At 40.9% G+C, this 23220-nt stretch overlaps 1 protein-coding gene across 2 annotated transcripts in view; it reads right to left on the reverse strand.

The window, feature by feature from the left end:
* The window catches only part of tmem132e (transmembrane protein 132E), a 452339-nt gene that overhangs the window by 84272 nt on the left and 344847 nt on the right, over positions 1–23220 (reverse strand). For both annotated transcript variants that reach the window (XM_085421293.1, XM_085421292.1), the window contains exon 3: positions 1428–1568. In XM_085421293.1, coding sequence (XP_085277419.1) covers positions 1428–1568 — 141 coding nt within the window. The remainder of the gene's footprint in view (positions 1–1427; positions 1569–23220) is intronic.

Below are 23220 nucleotides of genomic sequence, written 5' to 3' on the forward strand. Positions count from 1 at the left end.
GGTTTAAAATGCAGCCACCTACTGGTTCAGTCTGGCTCACTGCAAGCTCTCTGTTTTTAATACTTCCTTTATATTAGCGTAACTAATAGGCCTGCCACACCTTATGTAAAATTCATTTTTAGCTTTTTCATAATGTTCTTCATCTGCAATAATTGAATTATTCAGATGTGTTAGTTATTATATTGTTTGCTGTACCCGTTATTAGTGGATGCTAAAATAAGTTTTACCTTTCTGAACTGTAACGAAATCATTTGTAAAAATAATAAAAGCCCTAAAACTTAATCTCACATATTTCTAACAACTTAATTTCTTTAAGAAATGATTTCTTCTCTGGCTTTGCTTCTGTTCTTGCAGGGCGGGGTCAGAATGACCCCCCCAGCAGTTTTGTAATGTTTGGGGCTCTGGTGTTAAAACATTAATCTAATTGAAACCTCTTAATTTCAGCTCAGTTCCCTTCTCCCTACCAGCCTGATCTAGTGCAATCCCTCCATTACTGCTGGCCTGTACGCACCAATCCACCTGACAACCTGACGTTCCATTTTATCATCGCTTATGAACAAGATCCTGTTGAGCTTTTTAATTATAGCATTTCATTGACTGGAGTATCAAATTTCAGCTTAATTACTTATTACCTCTGTTGTACTGAGACAGAGGAACACACCGCGCAGGCACTAAAACAAACCAGCAAATCCTCTTTGCAGGGCCTCATTTCATACTGTAGTTTGAATTGTTTTCGGTAAATCGGACCTTTAAGTGCGTGGAAGAAAAGTTAGCATCCCGTACACGGTTCACCTCCATTTACCGGTCAAATCAATTAGGCTGTTCCTAAACGCATGCTAACGAATGCATTAAGCTGTATGCAGTTTAGACTGCATTAAGCTTGCAAATCTCTTTGCAGCTCTACTTTATTTACCAAGTTGCATTTACCATAGAATCTGGCCACACAGAGTCCATTACTATCCCATCAGACACCACAGGACCACGACTGGGTGGTGTTTTTACTCTTTTGAGAAGCCTGAGGTGTAATTACTGCTCTCAGACAAGATCTAATCTCAAAGGTATTTTAATGCCAGCAGTCACAATCATCTACCTCATCTCTCCACGTAAACTAAATTGACGGCAGATGTAGTGAGACTAAGCAGATAATATCTTCATTCATTTAACTTTGGCCTATAAGGCAGAGGGTGCTTTAGTCACTGGGACAATGGTGTGTTTTATCTTCTGTCTGAGCATATGCTTTTAGAAGCTGCCTTTCATCAGGTAACTATGACTGATTAGTCAAAGGAAAATAGATCTTTTGTCCATAGTTAAGGAAGACAAGTACCACCGTCTCTGTGTAGCTGGAGCAGGAGCAGAAATCAACAGCTGCAGCGGCAGTAGTTGGTTAGACAGACCCAGTGTGTTTAGGCCCAGGGCTGTTGACTTACCCCTGCTTGACTGCTTTGTTCTTGTTCACATCGATGGTGGTGATGGAATGCTTGGCGCCAGACTGTACCTCCCATTCAACCTTCCACTGGGGGCTCTTCGAGTTGGTTTGGAGCAGGTTTACCCCCTTTTTAGCTTTGACCCTGCAGGAAATGGCGAGAGAGAAAAAAATAATAGAGGAGGTCAATTTTATTAAGGGGGATGATTTATGTGCAAGGTCAGAGGTGGATACCCTCTCTGTGCTACAGGCCTCCTCCCTGGATTGCATCATGGCAAAAGCAATTCCACAGATGAATCAATAACAAAGATGAATGAAGATGACAGTGCAGTGATACATGAGAGCAGAAAGGTAGGAGCACTTCAGGTCAGAGTGCTCACTTACACTCTCTGCAAAATCAGATCTACAAAGCTTTTTACTGAACCCACTGGATATTCATTTCGAATTAACACCTGAAAGCCACAAGCTTCGGTTCACCTGCTTTTTGAGAAAGTTCATACACACCATTGAGCTTTTACTGAACTGCATTTTACATTAAAACAAAATAAGCCACCTTTAAAATTCCTAAAAACTGTTGATTGAGTCTCATGTGCAATCTCCCTTCCTTAGCCCTTAGCTCTTCAGGGAGAACACACTTTATAGATAGGTCAAGGTTACCAGCACGAGTCCTTGAGATGATTTTTTATTTATTTATTTTGGCTTGTTTGTTGCTCCAGGACACTGCAACAAGGAAGAATGTTTGAACCTGGAAACCAAACATACTCCCTGCTACCTCTTAATATTTCAGGTATTCACATTAAAAAGGCCAGACCCTAAAGTGTACTGAGTGGAGTGTTGTGAACACTGCAGTGTTTTACTGCCCCCGTTAGGCTTTAAAATGAATTCAGATATTTTTAAGACTATTTATAATATTTACACGTACATGCACAACAGTTCACTTGATAAATATTGTAGAACTTTACATAGTTCTGTAAATAAAACCATTCTCTCCCCCATCTCCAAAACTATTCTACATAATAACCCAAGGGCCAAAGAAGTAATAACAGTAAATGTAATGCACATACTGTATGTGTGCATCTTCCAAACATCTACATCCGCAATCCTACTCATCCACACATACAGTCATGTACGCATGGCTGCACCAACCAATCTGCACGTGCATGCACTTCTATATACATTCATAACGCTGCATTATCTGCAGAGATTTTATACACAGTGAACCAGATGTGCAGAGGCTATAGATGCATACAAAATAAGACTATGCAAATGCATAAAGCTGTAGCACGCTGCAGCTATACAAAAACATGCCCCAACATCTGCTCAAGGATTGTGCGTGCTTGCCGGAGCAACAACTAACACCAAAAGAAGAAAAAAAGGGATGAGAGACGAAATAGTTAACGCAGTAAACACATAAATAGCTACATAAATGGGTAGAACTCTTGAATTTTATGGTATAGTAAAGCTACAATAACATGCGACACAGTTGTTTCCCTTTTCTCCAGTAAAATGTTGTGATTTGAAGTATACATAAGTCCTGCAGTATTTAAATTTAGTTCATAAATATTTGAAGTAATATGATTTCCAGTTGCAGCAGCAGATTTATGCTTTGCTTAATGCTGAAAGATGATCCGTGATAAAATAAAAGTGAGTGGGTCTGTGCAGTCAGGATTGCTTTTAAATGACAACATGCTCTTTCAGGATGGTCCGCGGCCCAGGAGTTAGAGCAGACTGCACACTAATTGGAAGGTATTTTGATGGTTTAATCCACAGCTCCCCTGCTCTGCATGTCTTTAGGCAACAACGGAAACACAAAATTGCTCCTGATGCAGCCATTGGTGTGTTTTTTTCCCCAAGATTTGATCCTTGTTTTGGTTTAACAGACAGCCTTTCTTTTTTTTTTTTTTGTTGTAATGTTTCCATTTTGCTTGTCTCATGTGTTTCCTTGTTTTTCTCTCCCTCTGTTTTGCATGCTGTCCTGATTTCCTGTTCTTACTTACTTAAGTGGGACTCCTGTGGTTTCACTTCCTTTTTCGTCTCACCAAACTAAACCTAAAATTGTATAGCCTGCCTTCAATAGTGTCACCAGTGTCAAATCAGGCCTGTATATAAGACAGGACAAAATGCAGCTGTACATCTGCACTTAAAGGTTAAAGGTCACTCTATTGAGGATGCCAGTGTTCACATTTTGGACAGATGGTTTAAAAGAGACGTGAAAGAGGCCGTCTATGTCCACTGTGAACATCTTTGAGCAAAGGGGACGGCTTACGATACTAACTGTTTGCACCTACAATCCACTTTTGAGATCCCTTCCCAGGCTCCTCAACTCCCACTCACATCTTGCATCAGGTAACCTCAATAAATCACATTGGGTGGAGCAAGGTCTCACAGTGGTTTCACTCAAAACCACTGGTGATAATGACCCACGCTTTTTTCACACCTTAGCTCATGTGATGAAGCACATGTTTAATAATAGAGGGTCAACAAGTCTCTTAAGGTACAGCCCCCACTAGGGTTTAAATACCGGGACTCTCCACTATTTGGCTTTAGAACTGAAGAAGCCTCTTGGATGAGCGAAACATCTTTACGAAACTTAAAGAAGTCACTTTGTTTCTAAGCTCCTAAGACCTTTTTCTAGTCATACTTTACCCATCAGTTGTTGAGATCACCTGGTTTCTCGTGCTATTGGTAACCTTTTTGGGCGACATTTTTACATTTTCTAGCGAGTTGTTACAAAATACCACTGTCTGATAGCAGACACCTTTGAATTTACCGATATATTTCATTAAAGTGTTTACAGAGAGAATTTTTTAGTTGTTATTTCTTTTTAAAGAAGCTTTTGTCTTCCCAGTTATTGTGATTTCTGGTTATTTGACCACAGAGCCATGCCCCAAATGATGTAACATGGAAAAAATCCAGAGCTCATTCTTAGACAAATGCAGCCACTACAGATTATTGATCTGATGGTTTCATTTTCATGAAACACAAGACAGAAGTGAATTATTAATGCTTTTGGCTTTTGCTTCTGTGCTTTATGTCTTCTAGACTATTCATTACTATGTTAGTCTACTTTGAAAATGTGCCTGCATATGCTCGGAAAATACTTTGTATTCTGTGAAAAAGAATAAATAACGATGTAATATTATTATGTAGTTTTAGGAGGTTGTCACCAAGGTTATTATCGTTAACGAAAACTAACGAAATAACGAAAACTAGAAGTGAAAAAACATTTTCGTTAACGGAAATAAAAAAAAAAAAAAAAGGAAAACTAACTAAAACTGTAATGAGTGTTCACAAAACTAACTAAAATTAACTGAATTTATAGAAAAAATGTGTTTAGTTTTCATTGATGTGTGCGTGTCATACAATAGTCAAGGGTCAAAATGAAGTTTAGTTTCCAGATTTTTTTCTTGCTGTGTCTCATTATGTCAGCAGGTGGCAGTACGTTAGTCGAGTCGTCTGTGTTGCTGCTCCATCCACGCGCAGAATCATGTCAGTAAAAGTCGGGAGAAAGCGCCAGAGTCCAATTTGGGATTACTTTGAATATGACTGTGTTTTGGATAAAGCAAGTGTCTTGTAGTGGAAAGAGACAAATTATGAGGGACATTTCTCAAGGGGAAAAAAATCCCACAAACCTTAAAGTGTACTTGAAAAGCTCACACAAGAAGGCTAACCTAGCTTACCTTGAGAAGGTAAGGGAGCACACTCAACCCTCATCCCCAGAAAACAGAAGCTAACCCCAGGCAAGGCAGCGTGATGCATCCGGAGACAACAGGACTGGGACATCTACATAACTGTGTGAGTCAATTGCCTTCAAAAAGTTTATCAATTCACTTGAACCAAAATTACGAACACCCGGTGCTGCAAGAGTTAATAGTCTCATTGGGGCCAAGATATACATTTTATAGTTGCCTGGTATCAATGGTTGTTCATCTGCCTTTATTTATTTATTTGTTTAAAGAACCCATAGGTGGGAATGTGAGTTTTCTGTCTCTGCGTGTTAGCCCTGCGACAGACAGCCGACCTGTCCAGGGTGCAGGGTATGGTAGCTGGAATAGCAACATACCCAAGGATAAGCAGAAGAGAATGACTGATATGATGAAACTGGGATTTTGTTACACTTAATTTTTGCAAACACAACTAAAACTATAACTGAAACTAAGGATTTTCAAAAAAATAAAAACTAAACTAGCAAACAATTGGTAAAAACTAATTAAAACTGATATAAAATTGAAAATCTGAAGTCAAAACTAAATAAAAATAAAAACTAATGAAAATTGCAAAACTATTAAAACCCTGGTTGTCACTCTGCTTAGGACTCTGTTACTGCCACTTGCTGCTCCTGTTAAAGTAAAATTCTGGTGATCTTTATGATTGTTCCCGTGTTTACAGAAACATACTGTTGTTTTTCCTCTTCTCATCATGACATCACTCTGACAAACATCTCTTTCTGGACAGACTCCATGAAAGCATTACCCAAATCATATTTTTCTCCCAAGTGTCTCATTTCCATTTGAAAGTTTGAGGCCCCTGCAACATCTATCAGATCATTGCATCTATTTCTCTGACAGATAAAAATTCTGAAGTCCCACTGAGGTATTTCCATTTGCTTCACCAACCTGCGCTCATTGCATCGACCACTCATCCATGATTTGTGAAAGCAACTGACTTCCAGCTGAAGTTCCTCCCTCTTTAACCAGAATAGGGGCACAGCCCATGCAGAAAATGTCTTTCTTCTTATAGTATTAAACTAATTACAGTGATTATCTTTTATCTTTAATGGTTTTAAATACATAAAAGTTATTTAAATGTTTGAACTAATTTCATTAAATCCAACTGTGGCCCAATCTCAAAGCCCTTAGACTCCCATGTCAAAATCTCCAACTTCAGAGCACAAAGAAACATGTTTGCAGACTTGTACAAACAGTTCTGTTCACTATATCCAGTTTCCCGCTCATGATGACTGTTGTTTGTTTTTTTAAAACTGTTTAAACTATATTGATGTTTCAAGTTATGGATGATTACGGGTTTTGACTGCTTTGACTAACATGTTGGCACAGGCAGCCTTTGTCAGGAGCTATCTGCTAGGCATTCACTAAGGCCTTATTCACACACTTCCGACCTGTCAATGACCATCTGGCAACCACCAGTCACAAGGGAAAATGTGTATTCCCAGCGACAGGCGGGTCACTGGGGAAAAATGGAGATTACTGACCAGTCTGTGTAACTGGGACTTTAGCAATTATTTTTCCAGTGGCTGCCGTTAACCTCCAGGAACCACTCACAACCATATGGGGAATACTCCCTTTTCCCTCAAGAACAGTGGTTCCCAGATGGTTAATGACCAGTCTCTCAGCTTGTATGACTGGGGCCTTATTGATCCCACATCATCCCCATGACTGGTGATGGACAAAATGACTTTTAATGTTACCCGGTTTGTGGTCACATGTCTACAAAGACCCACAATGGGGTTGTATTGAATACCCAATCCGGTCGTTAAGTGATGACGTGACGAATCCTACTTCCGGGCCTAAAGTAGTCTGCGTTTAATATGGCTTTTGGGTTGTTAACATGTTTAATGTTATGTATTTTCTTCTATTTAATCTCAAAAAGCTCCTAAAACAGTCAGTGATCACTGTTGACCTCCCTCGGCTTTTATTACCGCTAATCATTTATTTAAGCTCAGTTTTTAAAACCTTAGGATGTAACTACAGCCCAGCCCATGCAGCAGTATATGAATGACTAACCTCGTATTGTGGATGGATTATCTCAGTTGTTCTCCTGGCTGAAGTTTGGTCCTTTTACAGCATCCTGCCATGCAATTACATTTGTTCCTGACCACCGAGAACACTCACGGTAACTTTTATCGAGTGGAAAAAAAGTTGGCATGTTTATATTATGCTAACATAGCTGTGTCGCTAGCGGTCACGTAGCACATCATTAGCTACAGCTAGCCAAACTTCAGTAACCCTACAAATGTCACTGCTGTTTAGTTTTCTGTCTTCATTTATGTTGGAAGTGATAACAGAGCTGTACGTTTTAATTTGTTTCCAAAACCCCGCAGTCAGGACATGCTATATTGTATTTAGATAGAAGCTAGCGAGCTAACTTCCTGCTAACTTCCAACTCCGTTAAATGTCATAAATTCCGTTTTCATGGATGCCTGGATGTTAAACTCAATTGTTACACCTGGTAGAGCAGAACGCTGATCATTTTATTAAAGTTGAAAAACTTTAGACAGTTTTTCAACTCTCAGTAATGCCATAGTGATTGTTTGATATATGGACCTGCAGCGGAGTTTAGGCCCAGACACGGCTAGTGACGTCAGACTTAACGACCGGATAGTGACTGTATTGTTGGCTAGCAAGCTGCAGTGGTTGCCAGCAGTTTGAGAAAGATTCAAACTACTGCCACCACTCTGCAAACACTGCGTTTGTGATCTTACAAAACCCTTACAAAATCTTTCATACTACCATTTTCTGGTTCGCATTCTCTGTGGTTAAGTTTGGTTCGACCGAGGTACAAAAACGTAACAGGGTGAGGCTTTTTCCAGGACATCTGAATTTGCAACACTTTGCCTGAGATCACTCTTTTTTGTACAATCCAGGCTCTGCTTCAAACTACAGACTACATGTTCTTGTTTTTCACATGCTCGCCTCCACAGAAGCCAAGGTCAGGCATGGCTTTCTGCACTTCAGCATGTCCGATCACTGATAACATCTAAGGGTGAAAGCTGGGAGAAAGCTAGTAAGTAGATCTTAAGTCAAGATTATATAAAGTATATATTTGAAAAATGTATCTTGAAAAAAATGATACTTTACTTTTTTCGTGTTTGTTGTGAGTCACTGTGTGTGGGAAGGGTTGTATAAAGAATAATGATTCACGAGCATGCGAGATGCAATATTGACAGATGCTGTAATTACTGAACTACAAGAAAGCGCTGTATTAATTCTTGCATCAAAGACGGTGTATTTTACACTCTGTTTCAAAACAATATTTCTTGCTATTGCAGCTCATATTTTGTTCTTTCATCAAATCTCACACATTAGAGAAAATACAGTAATTATCAGACATGGTGCGTCAAGGGGAGATGAAACAGAAATATGTAACGTTTAAGAAACCATCCTGATCGGGTGTGTTGCCTTTGATGTGAGCTGAAACGGGGAGGCATAATACCCTCTGACGCTCTCTAAATGAGGTGACCCAGTTGCTACTTTATTAGCAGAGCTTGTAAAGATACTGATCATAAAGGACGATAATTACAGATTATTGTACAGCAGACCCATTTCCAGCGCATTTCCTAGTAAGGATGCAACCCTGACGTGTAATACTCGTATTTGTATTCATAACCTACACTCACCAACAGCGTATAAAAGCCACTACATATTAATCACCTTATGAGAAAGCCTGCATATTGTGCTGTATCGATGTTTTTCATCAGACAGTCCTTTTCACGGACTTTGCTTCATTTTTGCACCACAAATGAGAGGGGATGAAGCACTACCCACGGGAGCACCACATGAATCAGGCTCCCTGTGGAACGGTGTTAATGCTGATTAATGAAAGAGCATTACAAATGGAAAAGCTGCAAGGCAGTAACCAGCAATAGTGCACACCCAAATTCTGAGAATCTGCGTGAGCCCTGCTGCTGCTCCTACACAGGGAAAGTGGAGAGGCAGTGTGAGCCACTTCAGTCAAGACAGAGCTATTACTTACTCATTCCACACAGATGCCTTCTGCCATGGCAACACCTATTAGACTTCGAGATGGCTGACGGACTGCTAAACAGGAGAGCTTTTGGTAAACACATTCCAAGCTGGATTTCTGAGCTGCCTGTAAGATCTCCTGGGAGTTATCAAATCTGACTTGTGTTCGGGGGTATAGTGAGCGCTGTCCTGAAGATTGAAATGACCACAACACACAGATACCACAATGACCTAAGCAGGGGCTTTGCAGTGTACTTCCTATAGTGTAGAGGTTTCACTGCTATAAATGTTACATAAGTACTAACGTAAGCCATGATGGGGAAAAACATGATGTGGTGTGTTCTGAGATTTTGGACTAGTTTTCCTCCAATATGCCATCTTTCAGACTAAAGAAAAGAAAACGCCCAAGGTACACAATATTTGTGGTACATACTGCTACTTTCGGTTGCTCCCTTGTCACTTGGTGTCGTTACAGCTCTGCATGTGTGAATCGGATGTGTTAAACACTACAGCATTGGAGACATCTGCATATGTGTAAAAATAAAAATTTATTTAACCTCCTGAGAGTTGAGCTCTTGTATGGGATGCATTTTTTATTTCTCCTAGCCATTTGGGATTAGCTGGACCCCTGATGTGGAGGTTAACACATTTGCCATGTAAACAAAAGACCCTCGATTTGATTCCAGGAGGCGGCACAAACCAAGCCTCAGGCTGGGTGTACTGCTAGTGACAATCCCAGATAAACGGAGTACATTTGGGATTAGCTGGATCAAGAAAGTGGTACTTTTCTTTTATCTTTTTTTTTAAACTAGCATAAAGAAATATAAAGTGCAGAAAAGCCCAAATGCATTGTTCCAATATGAGAACACAGCGTTTAGATATTTTGTCTGAAAATGCATTTTCAGACATTTTTTTTTCTTTAATTCAAGTAGTGATTTTAAAAAAATGTAGAATTGACTCTAATATGTCAAAAAAATACAAAGAATGAAGAATTTTGAATGCGGATTTAGCCAATATCAAGACATCTGTTTTGGCGATGTATGTAAATTAGTAGGGCTGGGCCATATTATACCGTTCACGGTAATACCGGTATAATGTTAGGCAACGATAGGAAAATGAAATATCGCGATAGAATGGGAGTAAAACGCGCATGCGCAGTGCCTTTGTTTTCATACGCACATGGCCGATTGTTGAGTGAAACAGATGAACCAGAATTGGTTTGTAAAAACGGTGCAACTTCCGTGATGTGGAACTGGTTTGGTGTTTGTCCGTCAGATACACAACAAAGCACATTTTTTTGCAGAACATGCAAGCGGCCGTTGTTATTCTCGTATTTGTCGGACTAAGATGCTCTTAAATCTGGGAGTAATCTGGGTCCTAAACTCCGAAATCTTCAGGTCAAACAACACTGCAGCATCACTTAAGAGTTAAAAACTGTCTAAATTCTTTCATCTTTAATAAAACGATCAGCATTGCTGCTTTACCAGGTGTAACTATAAAGTTTAACTTCCAGGCATCCATGAAAACAAAAGTTATTACATTTAACGGAGTTAGAAGTTAGCAGGAAGCTAGCGGAAGTTAGCTCGCTAGTTTCGCTAGTTACCTAAACATGATACTGCATGTTCTGACTGAGAGATTTCTGAAAAAAATCAAACGTACAGCTCTGCTATCACTTCCAACATAAATGAAGGCAGGAAACTAAACAGCAGTGACGTTTGTAGGGTTACTGAAGTTGGGCTAGCTGGTATATAATGATGTGCTACGTGATCGCTAGCGACACAGCTATGTTAGCATAACATAAACAGTGAAGCTGGAGGACGAACACTAACACTTTTCCACTTATAAAAGTTAACGTGAAGGTTCTTCATGGTTAGAGACAAATGCAATCGCATGGCAGGATGCTGTAAACGGACCAAACTTCAGTCAGGAGAACAACTGAGACAATCCATCCACAATACGAGGTTAGTCATTAATATACTGCAACAACATGGGAATAGAGCAGCTGCCAGAGAATTCAACATTAATGAATCAATGGTACAGAAGTGGAGGAAGCAAGAAGGAGTTTAATAAAGTTTGATTTATCTGACTGCTTTGTTTCGCTTAATGTGCCTTATAATCCCGTGCACCTTATGGTCCGAAAAATGCGTACTGCACACTGCAGTTTAATGTTGCAAAGCACCTTTTTTTAACTTCAGTGGATATTATACATGGTTATGCTCAGGATATGTCAGCCCATTTCTAGTGGAAATGCCTTTTGGTTAAACTTTCAGCAAGGAATTTGCATTTGCACTGTTACATTTTTTATAAAGCTTTAATGTACATAAAAACCAGCTTCTTGTTTAAGTGAAAATAAATGGAAGGTTGTCTTTTTGCGCTAGTAATGTTGTGGAGTTGTATTTTGTCTCGCATCAATTATATCGTCGGTTATATCGTTATCGCAAATTTTCAAATATATATCGTGATAAATATTTTTGGCCATATCGCCCTGCTCTATAAATTAGCATGTAAATATAATTTGCATATTTAAATACAAAAATTCTATCATCATTCTGTTTCTGTAGATGTTCATGCATTCATCAGTATCTGTGTAGTTAATCTTGTTCATGATTAAAAGGCACTGCAAATACAAATGTATCCCTTCTCCTCATTATTTTGTACTTCTTTGCAGCTTGCTTTGCATTGCATCAATTGTGTGCTTAAGAGTTTTGGAGGCCGATGTCTTCATGACCCTCGCTGCAGAAATCATGTCAACTTCCTTGCCACACACTGCAATTTATTCAAACTGGCTGATGTTAATAAATAAAATATGCAAACCGGGATTAAATCATAGTTCGCAAGTCTTTAATTTTTCTTTAATGGCCCTCTTAAAGAGTATTTATTGCAATAAACTAGCTAGTCATAGATATCAATATTTACTAAATAATAAACGATATTGTGCAGCACGCAAGATAGACAGCGCACAGTGTGCTTTGAGGCAGCAGCCAAGAAAGCTTTAGTCCGCGTCTGTGAATACCCATGTGTGCATACCTGTGTGGATCAGCATGCTTTCATTCCAAAGGTTTCTCCATGTAATGATCTGCTAGGGAGTGTGGGGGGGCCACAGCCCCGTCCTCCAGGGTGTGAAGCGGGTATCGAGGAGATCAAAACTCCAGACATCCAGAGGCCCCCAGAACACAAGAGACCATGGAAGACCAACAGAGGGGCAGCCGCGCCACTGTTCCAGTAAGAGCTGAGGAGAGTCCCAGATGAGGGCTCGCCCAGCAGCCGCGGAGCAGAAGTCAGGGGGAGTTGCAGTGACGCGCCCGTGAGCTCCGCCGGCCCCCAGCTGTGCCTGAGTGACCGAGCCCCAGGCCGAGAGGCCGGGGGCACCCCACCTCCAAAGGGGCCCGAGCGAGCCCCAGGCCCCAGGCCCCGACAAGCGGCCGCCAAGGAGTGAGCCGGTGTGTACCCGGACGCCCACCCCCAGACACAAAGAACCACCAACACACCGACACCTGAGGGAGTCCGCCACCGGCAGGGGAAGTGGTGGTGGGTGGAGATAGGCCTCCAAACCTTGGAGGGCCTGAGGTGTCCCCAGAGAGGTGGCGTCTGATACCCAACCTGACATATAGACACAGACATACAGGCACACACAGACACAAACATCCATTCCCACCCTCATGCTCTCATATGCACTCACTCCACACTCAACCAACGTGGAGACAGACATAAAGAGACGCTGTACACACAATCACACTCCCCAAGCATACTCTACAAACCGGGTCTAGGTACCCTTGCCCCTGGAGGGGGGAATTGCACCCAGACCCAGGTGGTGTTACCCTTTTCCCTGCGGTGGGGAGAGGCAGACCACCCCGACTCCGCAGCAGCAGGGAGGCCCCACACCCCAGACCGCAGTCGGACGGCCAACTCCTCCTACTAGCCCTCCCGCTCCAGCAGGCCGCAGAGAATGGGGGTGGGAGAAGACTCCAAACCTCCCTCCACCCGCTCATTGTAGTGTTGATGCATATGTGTTCTAAGGTGCAATTAAAACCCAGGAGGGCATGGAGCTACCTGCCAAGGAGCAGCAGGTAAGCGCATAGTCCCTCCTGCTAGCCCTCAATGACTAAGTGTATTTAAAATTGAGAGGTGGGCAACGACGTCAGGGGTGAGGTATACACCCTGATGGTGATTTGGACTCCGTGATTGTGCCCACCCCCAAGATCCTATATGTATGTGTAATGAGAGTGTGAATAATGTGAATGTCTAAGTTGTGGGATAAAATTGAGGCAGAGGCAGCCAGAAGGGGACGGGGGGGGGGGGGGGGGGGGGGGTAGCCTCCTCTGCACCCTGGTGACATACCCCCACTCCAAGGCCCTGCATGTGTGGGTGGTTGTGGAGGAGCGGGAAGAGGGAGGCAGCTGGAGATGGGGAGGGAAGGAAGGGAGGGGCAGGTAACCCCTCCCTGGGGCCAGCTCCCCCGCTGACCCCAGTAGGCACTCCCACCCTCCGCGACCCGCCAGGGAAGGGGGGCCCAGGCCCATCAGACCGGGGCCCAGTGCAGTAGCGCCCCCCGGCTCCACAGAGCCCTGGACAGTCCACCCAACCCCACCACAGAGAAAACTGCACCCACCCCACCATCCACACATCTTCCAGACTACATAAGACGGTAAACGCCCAGGCTGAGATCTTCCTCCACCTCTCCTGTATCTCCCCCTCCTGCAGAGAGTTCCTGAAGAGAAGAAAGCTCCTGCAAGATGTGACCATCCCCCCCACCAGTTGAAGAGCCCCCCAGGCGGCTCGACGCACCGGCGGCACCCTGCTCCAGGGCCGGGCCCCCATGCACCCACCCGCCCACAACCCCGGCAACACACCAACCAGGACCCAAGCCCCCGAGGCCCGGCCCGGGCCCCAGCCCAGAGACGGAGCGGCCCCAGAACCTCACGCCCATCCCGGACCCACCCAGGGGCAGCCAGGTTGCCAGGTCAGTAACCCACGTCCGTCAGCACAGACCCTCCCCTAGCCCCGCTGCACGCAGCCGCGAGGAAACAGTCACCTGAGAGCCAACAGAGCCCCCAACCGGACGTGACCGCTACCCCGGGTTGAGCTCCCCAAGGAAGATGCCTCCGGGGAACCCCCCGACGCCCTAAGCCTGTCCCTACCCCCTCACCAATCACAACAGTGAAGGCGGGACCAAACTATGACCCCCCACCCCCACTAGGTGATGGAGCTGATAAAAGGGGCCCAGAGCAATTGATCTAATGTGGTGGCAGAGGCTGTGTCAAGACTAATGTAATCTAATAGATAATTTCTATATTGGTTAGAATTAAGATTATTTTTATTTTTCCAGTTCATGAGGACTGTTTTCTTGGCTATGCATAGGGCAGTGAAGATCATATGGGCTATATTCTTTTCTGAAGTGACATTATCTAAGCTGCCCAGTAGACACACTAAGGGGGAAGTTGGGATGTTACATTTCAGACACTTTGATAAGTCTTCACATATCTCGTGCCAAAACTTTTGCACTGGTGGACAGAACCAAAGAGCGTGGATGTAATTGTCTGGTGTATTGCCTTGACAGTGTGAGCAGTTGTTGGAAGATGTAAAGCCCATCTTGAACATCCGATGACCTGTATAGTGCACTCTATGAAGTATTTTGTATTGTATTAATTGCAGACTGGGATTTTTAATTAATTTAAAAGTTTTTAAGCAAATCTGAGACCAGAAGTTTTGGTCTAGGTTGACTGATAAATCTGCTTCCCACTTTGCAGTAGGAAGGGATATTGATTCATCTAATTTAGAAAGTGTTCTGTATATTTTAGATAATAATTTGGGGGATTTAAGAGTAAGAAAATGTGCCGCACTTAGTGGTGTTTGTAATTCAACTTGACTGAGGTTAAATTTCTTTTTTACTATGGATTTAATTTGTTGATATTCTAAAAACCTTGTCTTGTTGATCCCATATTGTTCAACTAGTCTGTCAAATGGAATAAATTCTGTTCCCTCTAATATATGTTCTAAGTATTTAATTCCTTTACAACTCCATTCTGGGAAATTAATCATATTATTGTTTTGTAATATGTCAGGGTTATTCCAGATAGGTGTACGTTTGCATGGGATTAATGAAGACTCCGTTATTTTTAGAAACTCCCACCATGCTGTTAGAGAAAAGCTGATGTTGATACTTTTAAAGCATTCATGTCTTTTGATGTTTGAGCTAATAAATGGTAGGTCTGAAATCTCTAGATCCTTGCATAGTGCCTGTTCAACATCTAGCCAGGGCTCAACTAAGAAGGTATGTTTTAACCATTCTGAGATGAACTGAAGCCTGTTGGCTAAGAAGTATTGGTGAAAATTAGGCAGATCTAATCCTCCTCTATCCTTGGTTCTTTGTAGCGTTTTTAAGCTAATACGCGGGGATTTATCTTTCCAAAGGAATTTGGAAATATATGAATCCAGAGATCTGAACCAATCTTGTGATGGTTTGTTAGGGATCATCAAAAATAAGTAATTTATTTTTGGCAAGATCATCATTTTTATAGTGGCGACCCTTCCCATGAGTGATATGGGTAAAGATTTCCATCTAGTCAGATCGCCTTCTACTTTCTTTAGAAGTGGGATGTGGTTTAGTTTAGTTAAGTCTGAAAGCTTAGGAGAGACATTAATACCTAAATATTTAATATTTCCGGATTGCAGTGGGGCAGAGGAAGAATTATGGAAGGAGCAGTTAATGGGGAGAACTGTAGATTTTGGCCAGTTAATTGAATAATCTGAAACTCTTGAAAACCAGTTTATTAAAGTAATTACCTCAGAGAGGTTGGTTTGTGTGTTTTGCAGAAAAAGCAACACATCATCCGCATAGAGACTGATTTTATGTTCTATGTTCTTACATTTTATGCCCTTAATTGTTGTAGCCTGTCTAAATGCTGCTGCTAGAGGTTCGATAAAAATTGCAAAAAGTGAAGGGGAGAGTGGGCATCCCTGTCTGGTGCCCCTCAGGAGACAGAAGCTGGAGGATGTCTGGTCATTTGTTCTGATACGAGCCGTTGGGGAATTGTATAATATTCTTATCCAGTTTATGAAAGAGTTTCCAAAACCAAATTTGTGTAAAGTTGCGAATAAAAATTTCCAATTAACTCTGTCAAATGCTTTTTCTGCATCTAGAGATAATATTATGGTTTCGATGTTTTTATCGTATGAGTAGTCTATTTATTGTGATGGTGCTTTGTTTTCTCTATTATTATGTTACTCTTTGTTGTTTGCTGTCTCCTCTGTTTGTTTTTTTTGTTTGTTTTTTTTTTTTCTCCATACAGGTGACCCAGGAGTTCTTTTTTTTTTTCTCTCTCTTCCCCCCCCTTCTCACCGTCTCTTCTCCCCTTTGGTTTTCTTTCTTTCTCTCCCCCTCTTTCTCTCATTCATTCCCCCTGTCCTATTTATTAAAAAAAAAAAAAAAATGACAAAGGATGAACTGAAGCTCTGCCATCACGTAATGTCGCATACTGCTGTTTCTGATGTCATTTAAAAAAAAAAAAAAAAAAAAAAAGAGTATTTATTGAAGACATTTGATCAGCCTACTTGAATCTGACTGTTCTTTGTAAAAAGGTTCATTCAGCACAAATCAGACAAAGGAAGTTGTGTGGCTACAGCAGGGATGTGCAAACATGATAAAATTCTTCCTATCATTGAGATACGGCACAAAAACATATACCAACATGTGTTGTCGAGAGTTAATGTGCTTAAAAGGCTGCTAGTGTGTGGGTGTACATAGAAAACAAGAGACTTCTGTGCTTTGAAATGCACAGTGCCTTAATGATAACACAGTACTGATTTGAAAGATGCCTACTTTTAATCGCTATAACAACCCACATGTTCAACAATATGTTCAGTACCACATTTTTCCCCCTGAAGAAATATTGACCTACATACATTTCACATCATCAGAATATGTAGTGACGGCAATTTTAAAGAATTGGATTAAATGTGGGATGGAATCAATTCATATTTTGTTACTCATTGTTTCCTTTGTTGTTTGATACCTAGCATAAAATAAGCAGCATTAGCATAATGGCAGACTAAGCTAAGACCGTGACAAGAGCCTACAATATCCTACTGTAGCTTCGCAGCTGCCAGGTCTCATTTGAACTCATGTTATGTTAAACAGCGACGATTTCACACAGCAATAAAAGGTGTAAATGTATAACTAAGGTTTGCGATCTACAATATTAGCCAGAGCTAATCAGAGCAAAGGTTTGCTAGCTAGCATAATCTATGAGGTTGTCATATCCAAGTCAACTGTATTTGTCAGTGTTCTCACGTATACGGTAGATCTCTCAGTTACAGGTTACATAACAAACATACTATAACAAACAACCCAAGGTTTATGCCACAACTGCCCTTAAAACTGGTAACAAGGCATCTAATTATTTGATTAAGATGCTAAACTGGATTTTTTAAGCTACATTCTTGAACAGAAAAATTGTTTGAGTGGTTGAGGACTATGCTTGATTAAATGTGTGTCAAATTTGGGCATAAAAATTCAGTATTTGTTTGTTTGTTTGATTTAGTTTTTAACAAATTTATAAAATATTAGCATTTTCTTGTGTTAATTACATGTGATCGAATACATTTCTATGCAATGTACATTCTTCGTATGTTTATTTATTTATTTATTTGTGGATCTCCTGCAGAAAAACTTAAAAGTTACATCCTAATAATAATGCATACTGTCATGAATGAATATGCTGTAGTATAAAAACTGTCAGAATGATTACAGACTCAAACTTTTTGCACAGTCTGTTTGCCTCACATTAAAACTTTAATTGCACTAGTTACACGTACTTGCGAGGATGCCAGTATTTGCCAAAAACAGACGTTTTAGAACCTACCAAAAAACTTGTACACCTCGAGGTTACCTGCCTATCCAGAAGCAAACCCCACACATGATGTAAGATCACCAAATATCCCCTTGGAATAATTAGACAACAACTTTATAAGTGATATGTCCACAGGCTGCTCCAGGCGGGATTTACCTTTAACTCCCTAAAAATGTCAATAACCACTTGCAAATTTCTCTGGCACTGTAGAGCTTCCCTTACTATTCACCGCAACTCTCAAGTGACAATCATAGCTTCACTCTTGGAACACATGCAATAATCTTATCAATCATCTCAAACACTTTGATATCCATTGCTGTCTGTGTTCACTAGTAAACAGCTTTGAGATTTTCTCACACACAGCTGGAAAGCCAGACGGGAGTGTGAAACCTGCCAGGGACAGACTTTTTTAATGGGAGTCTTCAAAAATCTTCAGAAACTGGGGAAATATCACCAAGCAGATACAAATTTGAAACCGCAGCTGCTTGTTCGCACACACTGAGCTGATTCATTTCCTCCATGTGAAAATGAGTAATGCAGCGCGGTGATAAATATGACGTTTAGTTAACAACAGAGCATTCCTTGTTATTAAACACTCCCAAATTTTCCTTAAACATAACAAACCAAAATCCAGCAATAAGTGCTTGTTTTTCAGGTTACATCAGCAGTGCTTTGTTCCAGCTCGCTGTACTCTGCTAATTAACACAAAAAATAAAGCCACATTCTAAAAGAAGAGACGAGTAAGCTAGATAATTACAGCAAAGATCCAACTACAACATCTATCAGCGATTAAGTCCTCTCAGTCTTGTAACTTTTGTCATGACAGTAGCTCCAGTCATCATTTGAGCATTTGGAAATGCTGGCTACAATAGGAAAGAATAAGAAAGGGACATCAAATGTGAAATTTGTTCCTTCAAAAAAATGCATATTTATAAAAATTATATTTATAGCTTCTTTTCCAAAGGGTCAGTTCTTTGAAACAGCTGGATGCTCACACTTTTTTTAAAGGTGCATTTAGTGTTTCTAGCCACAGATTAACAAATTTCAAATTTCGAAGCTCAGACCATTCTCACTCCCGAGGCGATTTGTCACGTCCCAAGGCGGTCGATGGGTTGCAGATGAAATCCAGTTGAACGATGGTCCTGCAATAACGGACGCTCCAGCCATGTATTCCAGCCCTAGCCCTATCCATAACCTTATCCCTAACATTAACCACCACTTTAATGATGTTAGATAGTGCTTTCCAAAGCGATTTAAGTCAAATAAACGTACATGTGTAGATTCATTCCAAGCGGTTTTCATGTTTCCTAATTTTTCCGATCTCGTAATATAAGGACGTGTTGGGTGTCCGGAAGCGTAACATAAAGATGATTTGTCACCTAGTGTAAAATCTTACAGTTTGGGAGTGAGAGCGTGTTGTAAATCTAATCTTATCTCTGACACTCGAAGGATCTCAAGTGGCCACGCTACTTTCAAAGTAAGAATCGAGCATACTGATACTTCAGCTAATCTTCAATAAATCCAATTGGCAAATGTCATTTCATTTGCATCTGCAAGCTGCTTTGCAACACAACTCTGCCTCGGCTCCTTCTTGTCATGCTGTGCTTGACTCCATTCATTTCACATCTGCCATCTTCCTGCATATATATATATATATATATATATATATATATATATATATATATATATATATATATATAAATAAATTCCGACAGACAGAAATAAAGCCTTCCTTTTACTATCGTGGTTCTGACTGTCTGACTGATTTTTATTTCTTTTTTTTTTGGAACAACGTAAGCTCTGTATACTATTAGAATGAATAAACTGAAGATTTGGGTCACTTCTTAAATAAATAACATCACAAGTTCTTCAAATGAAGAAATCTCACAATCCAAATGATAATATAAATCCATCATACCCAGCAGGTAGTCTACAATCACAACAAGATGATAAAATCTTAAATCTGTTTTCTGCCCTGTGAAGTTATTACTTAAGAGCAGATGTTTCAGCTTGTGGCTTGCTGTGAGTGAAAACTGTCACAAGACCTTAGGGAGCAGAGAAGCAGAAAATTAAGTATATTGTGATACTTCATGCCTGAACACGGGCATAATCTGTTTCTTCATCACAGTCAAAGGCTGCCCAAACATGTGTAACAGACATGTGCACTGGGAGAGGACCCTTTTTCTCTATACTGGATTCAACACCAACTGGTTGCAGACCCATCCCCCCCACTATGGCTTTGAATGAAAGAGGTGCTCCTACTTCACCTCACAAGCCTAAACCATAAACTACAGCCATTTCTTTACAGTCACAATCTTTCTATGTGAAAACATACGTCAACAAGAACAACCATTGATGTGGCACGTAGTAACTTCTTTCATACGAGAGAACAGCAAGCCTGTGAAATGTTCCATTTAAAAATAAAATCTTAACTAAAGCGTAGGTGTGTTGTAAAGCAGTTTAAGCTGTGAGCATAGTTGGGAATTCAATCTTGTACAGCTCTTTTATTTTTGTATTGGCTTTGTAAATACCGCTCCACTGATGAAACTTTTTTTTTGAATATCAAACATAAAAGCAGCGCCTTTTAAACCAGGCCTGTAACGCTTTCATCTTACCAAATTAAAAATCACTGCTGAAAAATGTGGTAAGATATTTTAAAAATGTCATGACTGATGATGACATATTACACCACATGGGTAGGGTTATTTTATTCCCTGTTCAGCTGAGACTTATGAATTGGAACTGAAAAGGAAACTTCATAATGCGTTGCTATGGTGCTCTCTTAAAGGATGAGTTTATTACTGTCTTGCTTTTTGCAGTTTAATCATCATTCCTATTTGAAATAATAACACGATTTACTGCAGTGTCACAGGGTAAATGAGGGATTGCCGAATTTCATGTGGCCCGATGGACATCACTGTGGTGATGTCACAACCCAATGTTTTCTGTGTCTCAAACTCCCAGCTCTGGTTATTGAATTTCACCGAGGGCTGATACAATTCCCTGTCAAAATTATCAAATGGAACGACCAAGACCTTCCTCTCCGTCTGCCAGCTCCAGACAGATTGGACTCTGGTATTTGGCATTCGCAAGTGGCGTGTTATGCTGCCGAGTGGGACATAGTAAACAAACATTTGATCACCGATGGTGTGACAACAGCCCACGGAACGCTCGTGCCGCCACCATTGGTGAACGAAACCCCGTTGGATAGAGTCAGACTTCGCGGCTGTCCCTTTAGCGATGCACAGATGAAGACAGAGAAGTAAATAAACAACTAAAATGTCAGCACTCGAATGTCTCAGAGGCATTAGCTGCACTCCCTTTTGCATTAAAGCAGAAACGGGGCCTCTTCTCAACTGCTAAATTTGGCCACCATAGACCCCCCTGCCCCCCTACACACTCACTCATCTGGAGGCAGAAGCTCCATTAGTTCCTCTGAGGGGGCACTTTGCAGACAACTTTGCCACTTGTGCTACTGCATACACAACAAATTTCCATTCCATGAAGGTATGCATAATTCAAAATAAGTGCAGATTTTTTATCTGTCCTTGGCCTGTTGTGGCTGTGGTGCTTTTATGTGTCCAATGACATGTAATTCAATTACATACTCTGCTGTGCACAAACTTTCGGCTTCAGCTTGACATGTTTTTATAAAACTAGAAAAAGCTTTCTTGCTGCTTTTTGAAACCTCATTGAGCCACTTTTAAGTCACAATTTAAAACACTATTGTATTACAGTTTTAAGTTCAACTGTATCAAAGCTTTTTCATTTTTCACTAACCATTCAGCCTTTACATAAAGCGTTTTTAAAAAAAGAATGAACAGGAAAGAATATATATTTCTGGTCTGTTCACATATCCTGGATATAAAATACTTGGAATCTTGTCCGCTGCTGTTGGTGCTGTGATGCACTGGGTTATGGCGATAATGAGACGGGTATAACTCACGTGTAGTGACATGCAGACGGTTGCAAATCACTGCTCGGCTTCACTTCCCCAAACACAGTAGCCAAGCATGATTTTCCAACATGCAGAATTATTGTTGGTAAGGGCTTTTCTTTTTGCAAAATAACAAATTTTTACAAAAATTTAACTAAATAGTATCGTTTGTATAGTTTGTGTGTCATCGTAAACAGCAGGAAAAAGCAAGGAGCGAGTGCAAAGTGATGTGACTTTTTTTTTTTTGCTTTTCAGAAGATTACTGTTATCTCTTGCTGTCCAATACTGCTGTGGCCAGTGCATCAAAACCAGCACTAAAGGACACCTTGTGCATATCCACTGGCAGAGCGGCAACATTTGATGAGGTGGGAACTTATTGACTCTGCAGTGGCAAAGCAAACAAGAACTAGACACCACCTAATTTTTTTTTTTCTTGGGGGGCTTCCAAATAAGTTGATTAGGGAGCTCATGAAGACTGACAGGAGGAGGAAATGTTTGCTTTGAGAAATGGGAGTTTCGAATATGAGAGGACTGCATTTCATACATAGGAAAAAATATATTTCCTATGTATGTTTTATTTAGAATGAAGGCGAAAAATGTGGCGTAGAGTTTAAGTGCAGTGGCTTGACAGACGACCTAAAGGTACGGTCTATAGAATATATAAAGGATGATCAATAAATAAAAGAAAATGAAAATGTGACAGTAATTGGCTCAGCCATGTGACATTTTGACACGTTTGACAGGTGACCGAATTTGGGAAATGCAGTGTAGAGATACTTGCTGTAATGAGCACTTAACACAAATGACAGAAAAAACCTGCCTAACACATGAAAAAGTGTTTTTCCCCGCACTGTAAGTCCCCACAATCTCTATTCTGTGTTCCTATGACAATTCCAGCACCCAAGACAGCTCCACTAACTCCAACACAAACACATACCCTCAGTAAAAACGAAAAAAAAAACACCCCAAAAAACGTTCACGCAACACGCTCATTATGGCCCTGAGACAAGAGAGGTGTCAATGTCAATACGAGGGCTGCACAATGTCGTCAGTCACAAAGACCAGAGGAGAAACTGCTGCAGATGTTGAGTTGGCAGAGTGATGCTCGATGCTGCAAAAAACCCAAATGCTCATTATCGGAATCGGATGAAAGAACGCCTCCTTAGACAATAAACAGAGTGGTCAGGCCATGCAAGAGGGCTTGGCCAACAGAGACTTTATCAGCAGACTGAGTAATTCAGTCATTTCTGACTGAAATAAAAGTCAACAATGTGCAACTCACTATGGCCCAGCAGTCAGAATTCTGCC

This window comes from Rhamphochromis longiceps, linkage group LG10, assembly GCF_057381845.1.
Source record: "Rhamphochromis longiceps isolate RC_006_pf linkage group LG10, R_longiceps_female_GT1.1, whole genome shotgun sequence".
Lineage (NCBI taxonomy): Eukaryota > Metazoa > Chordata > Actinopteri > Cichliformes > Cichlidae > Rhamphochromis > Rhamphochromis longiceps.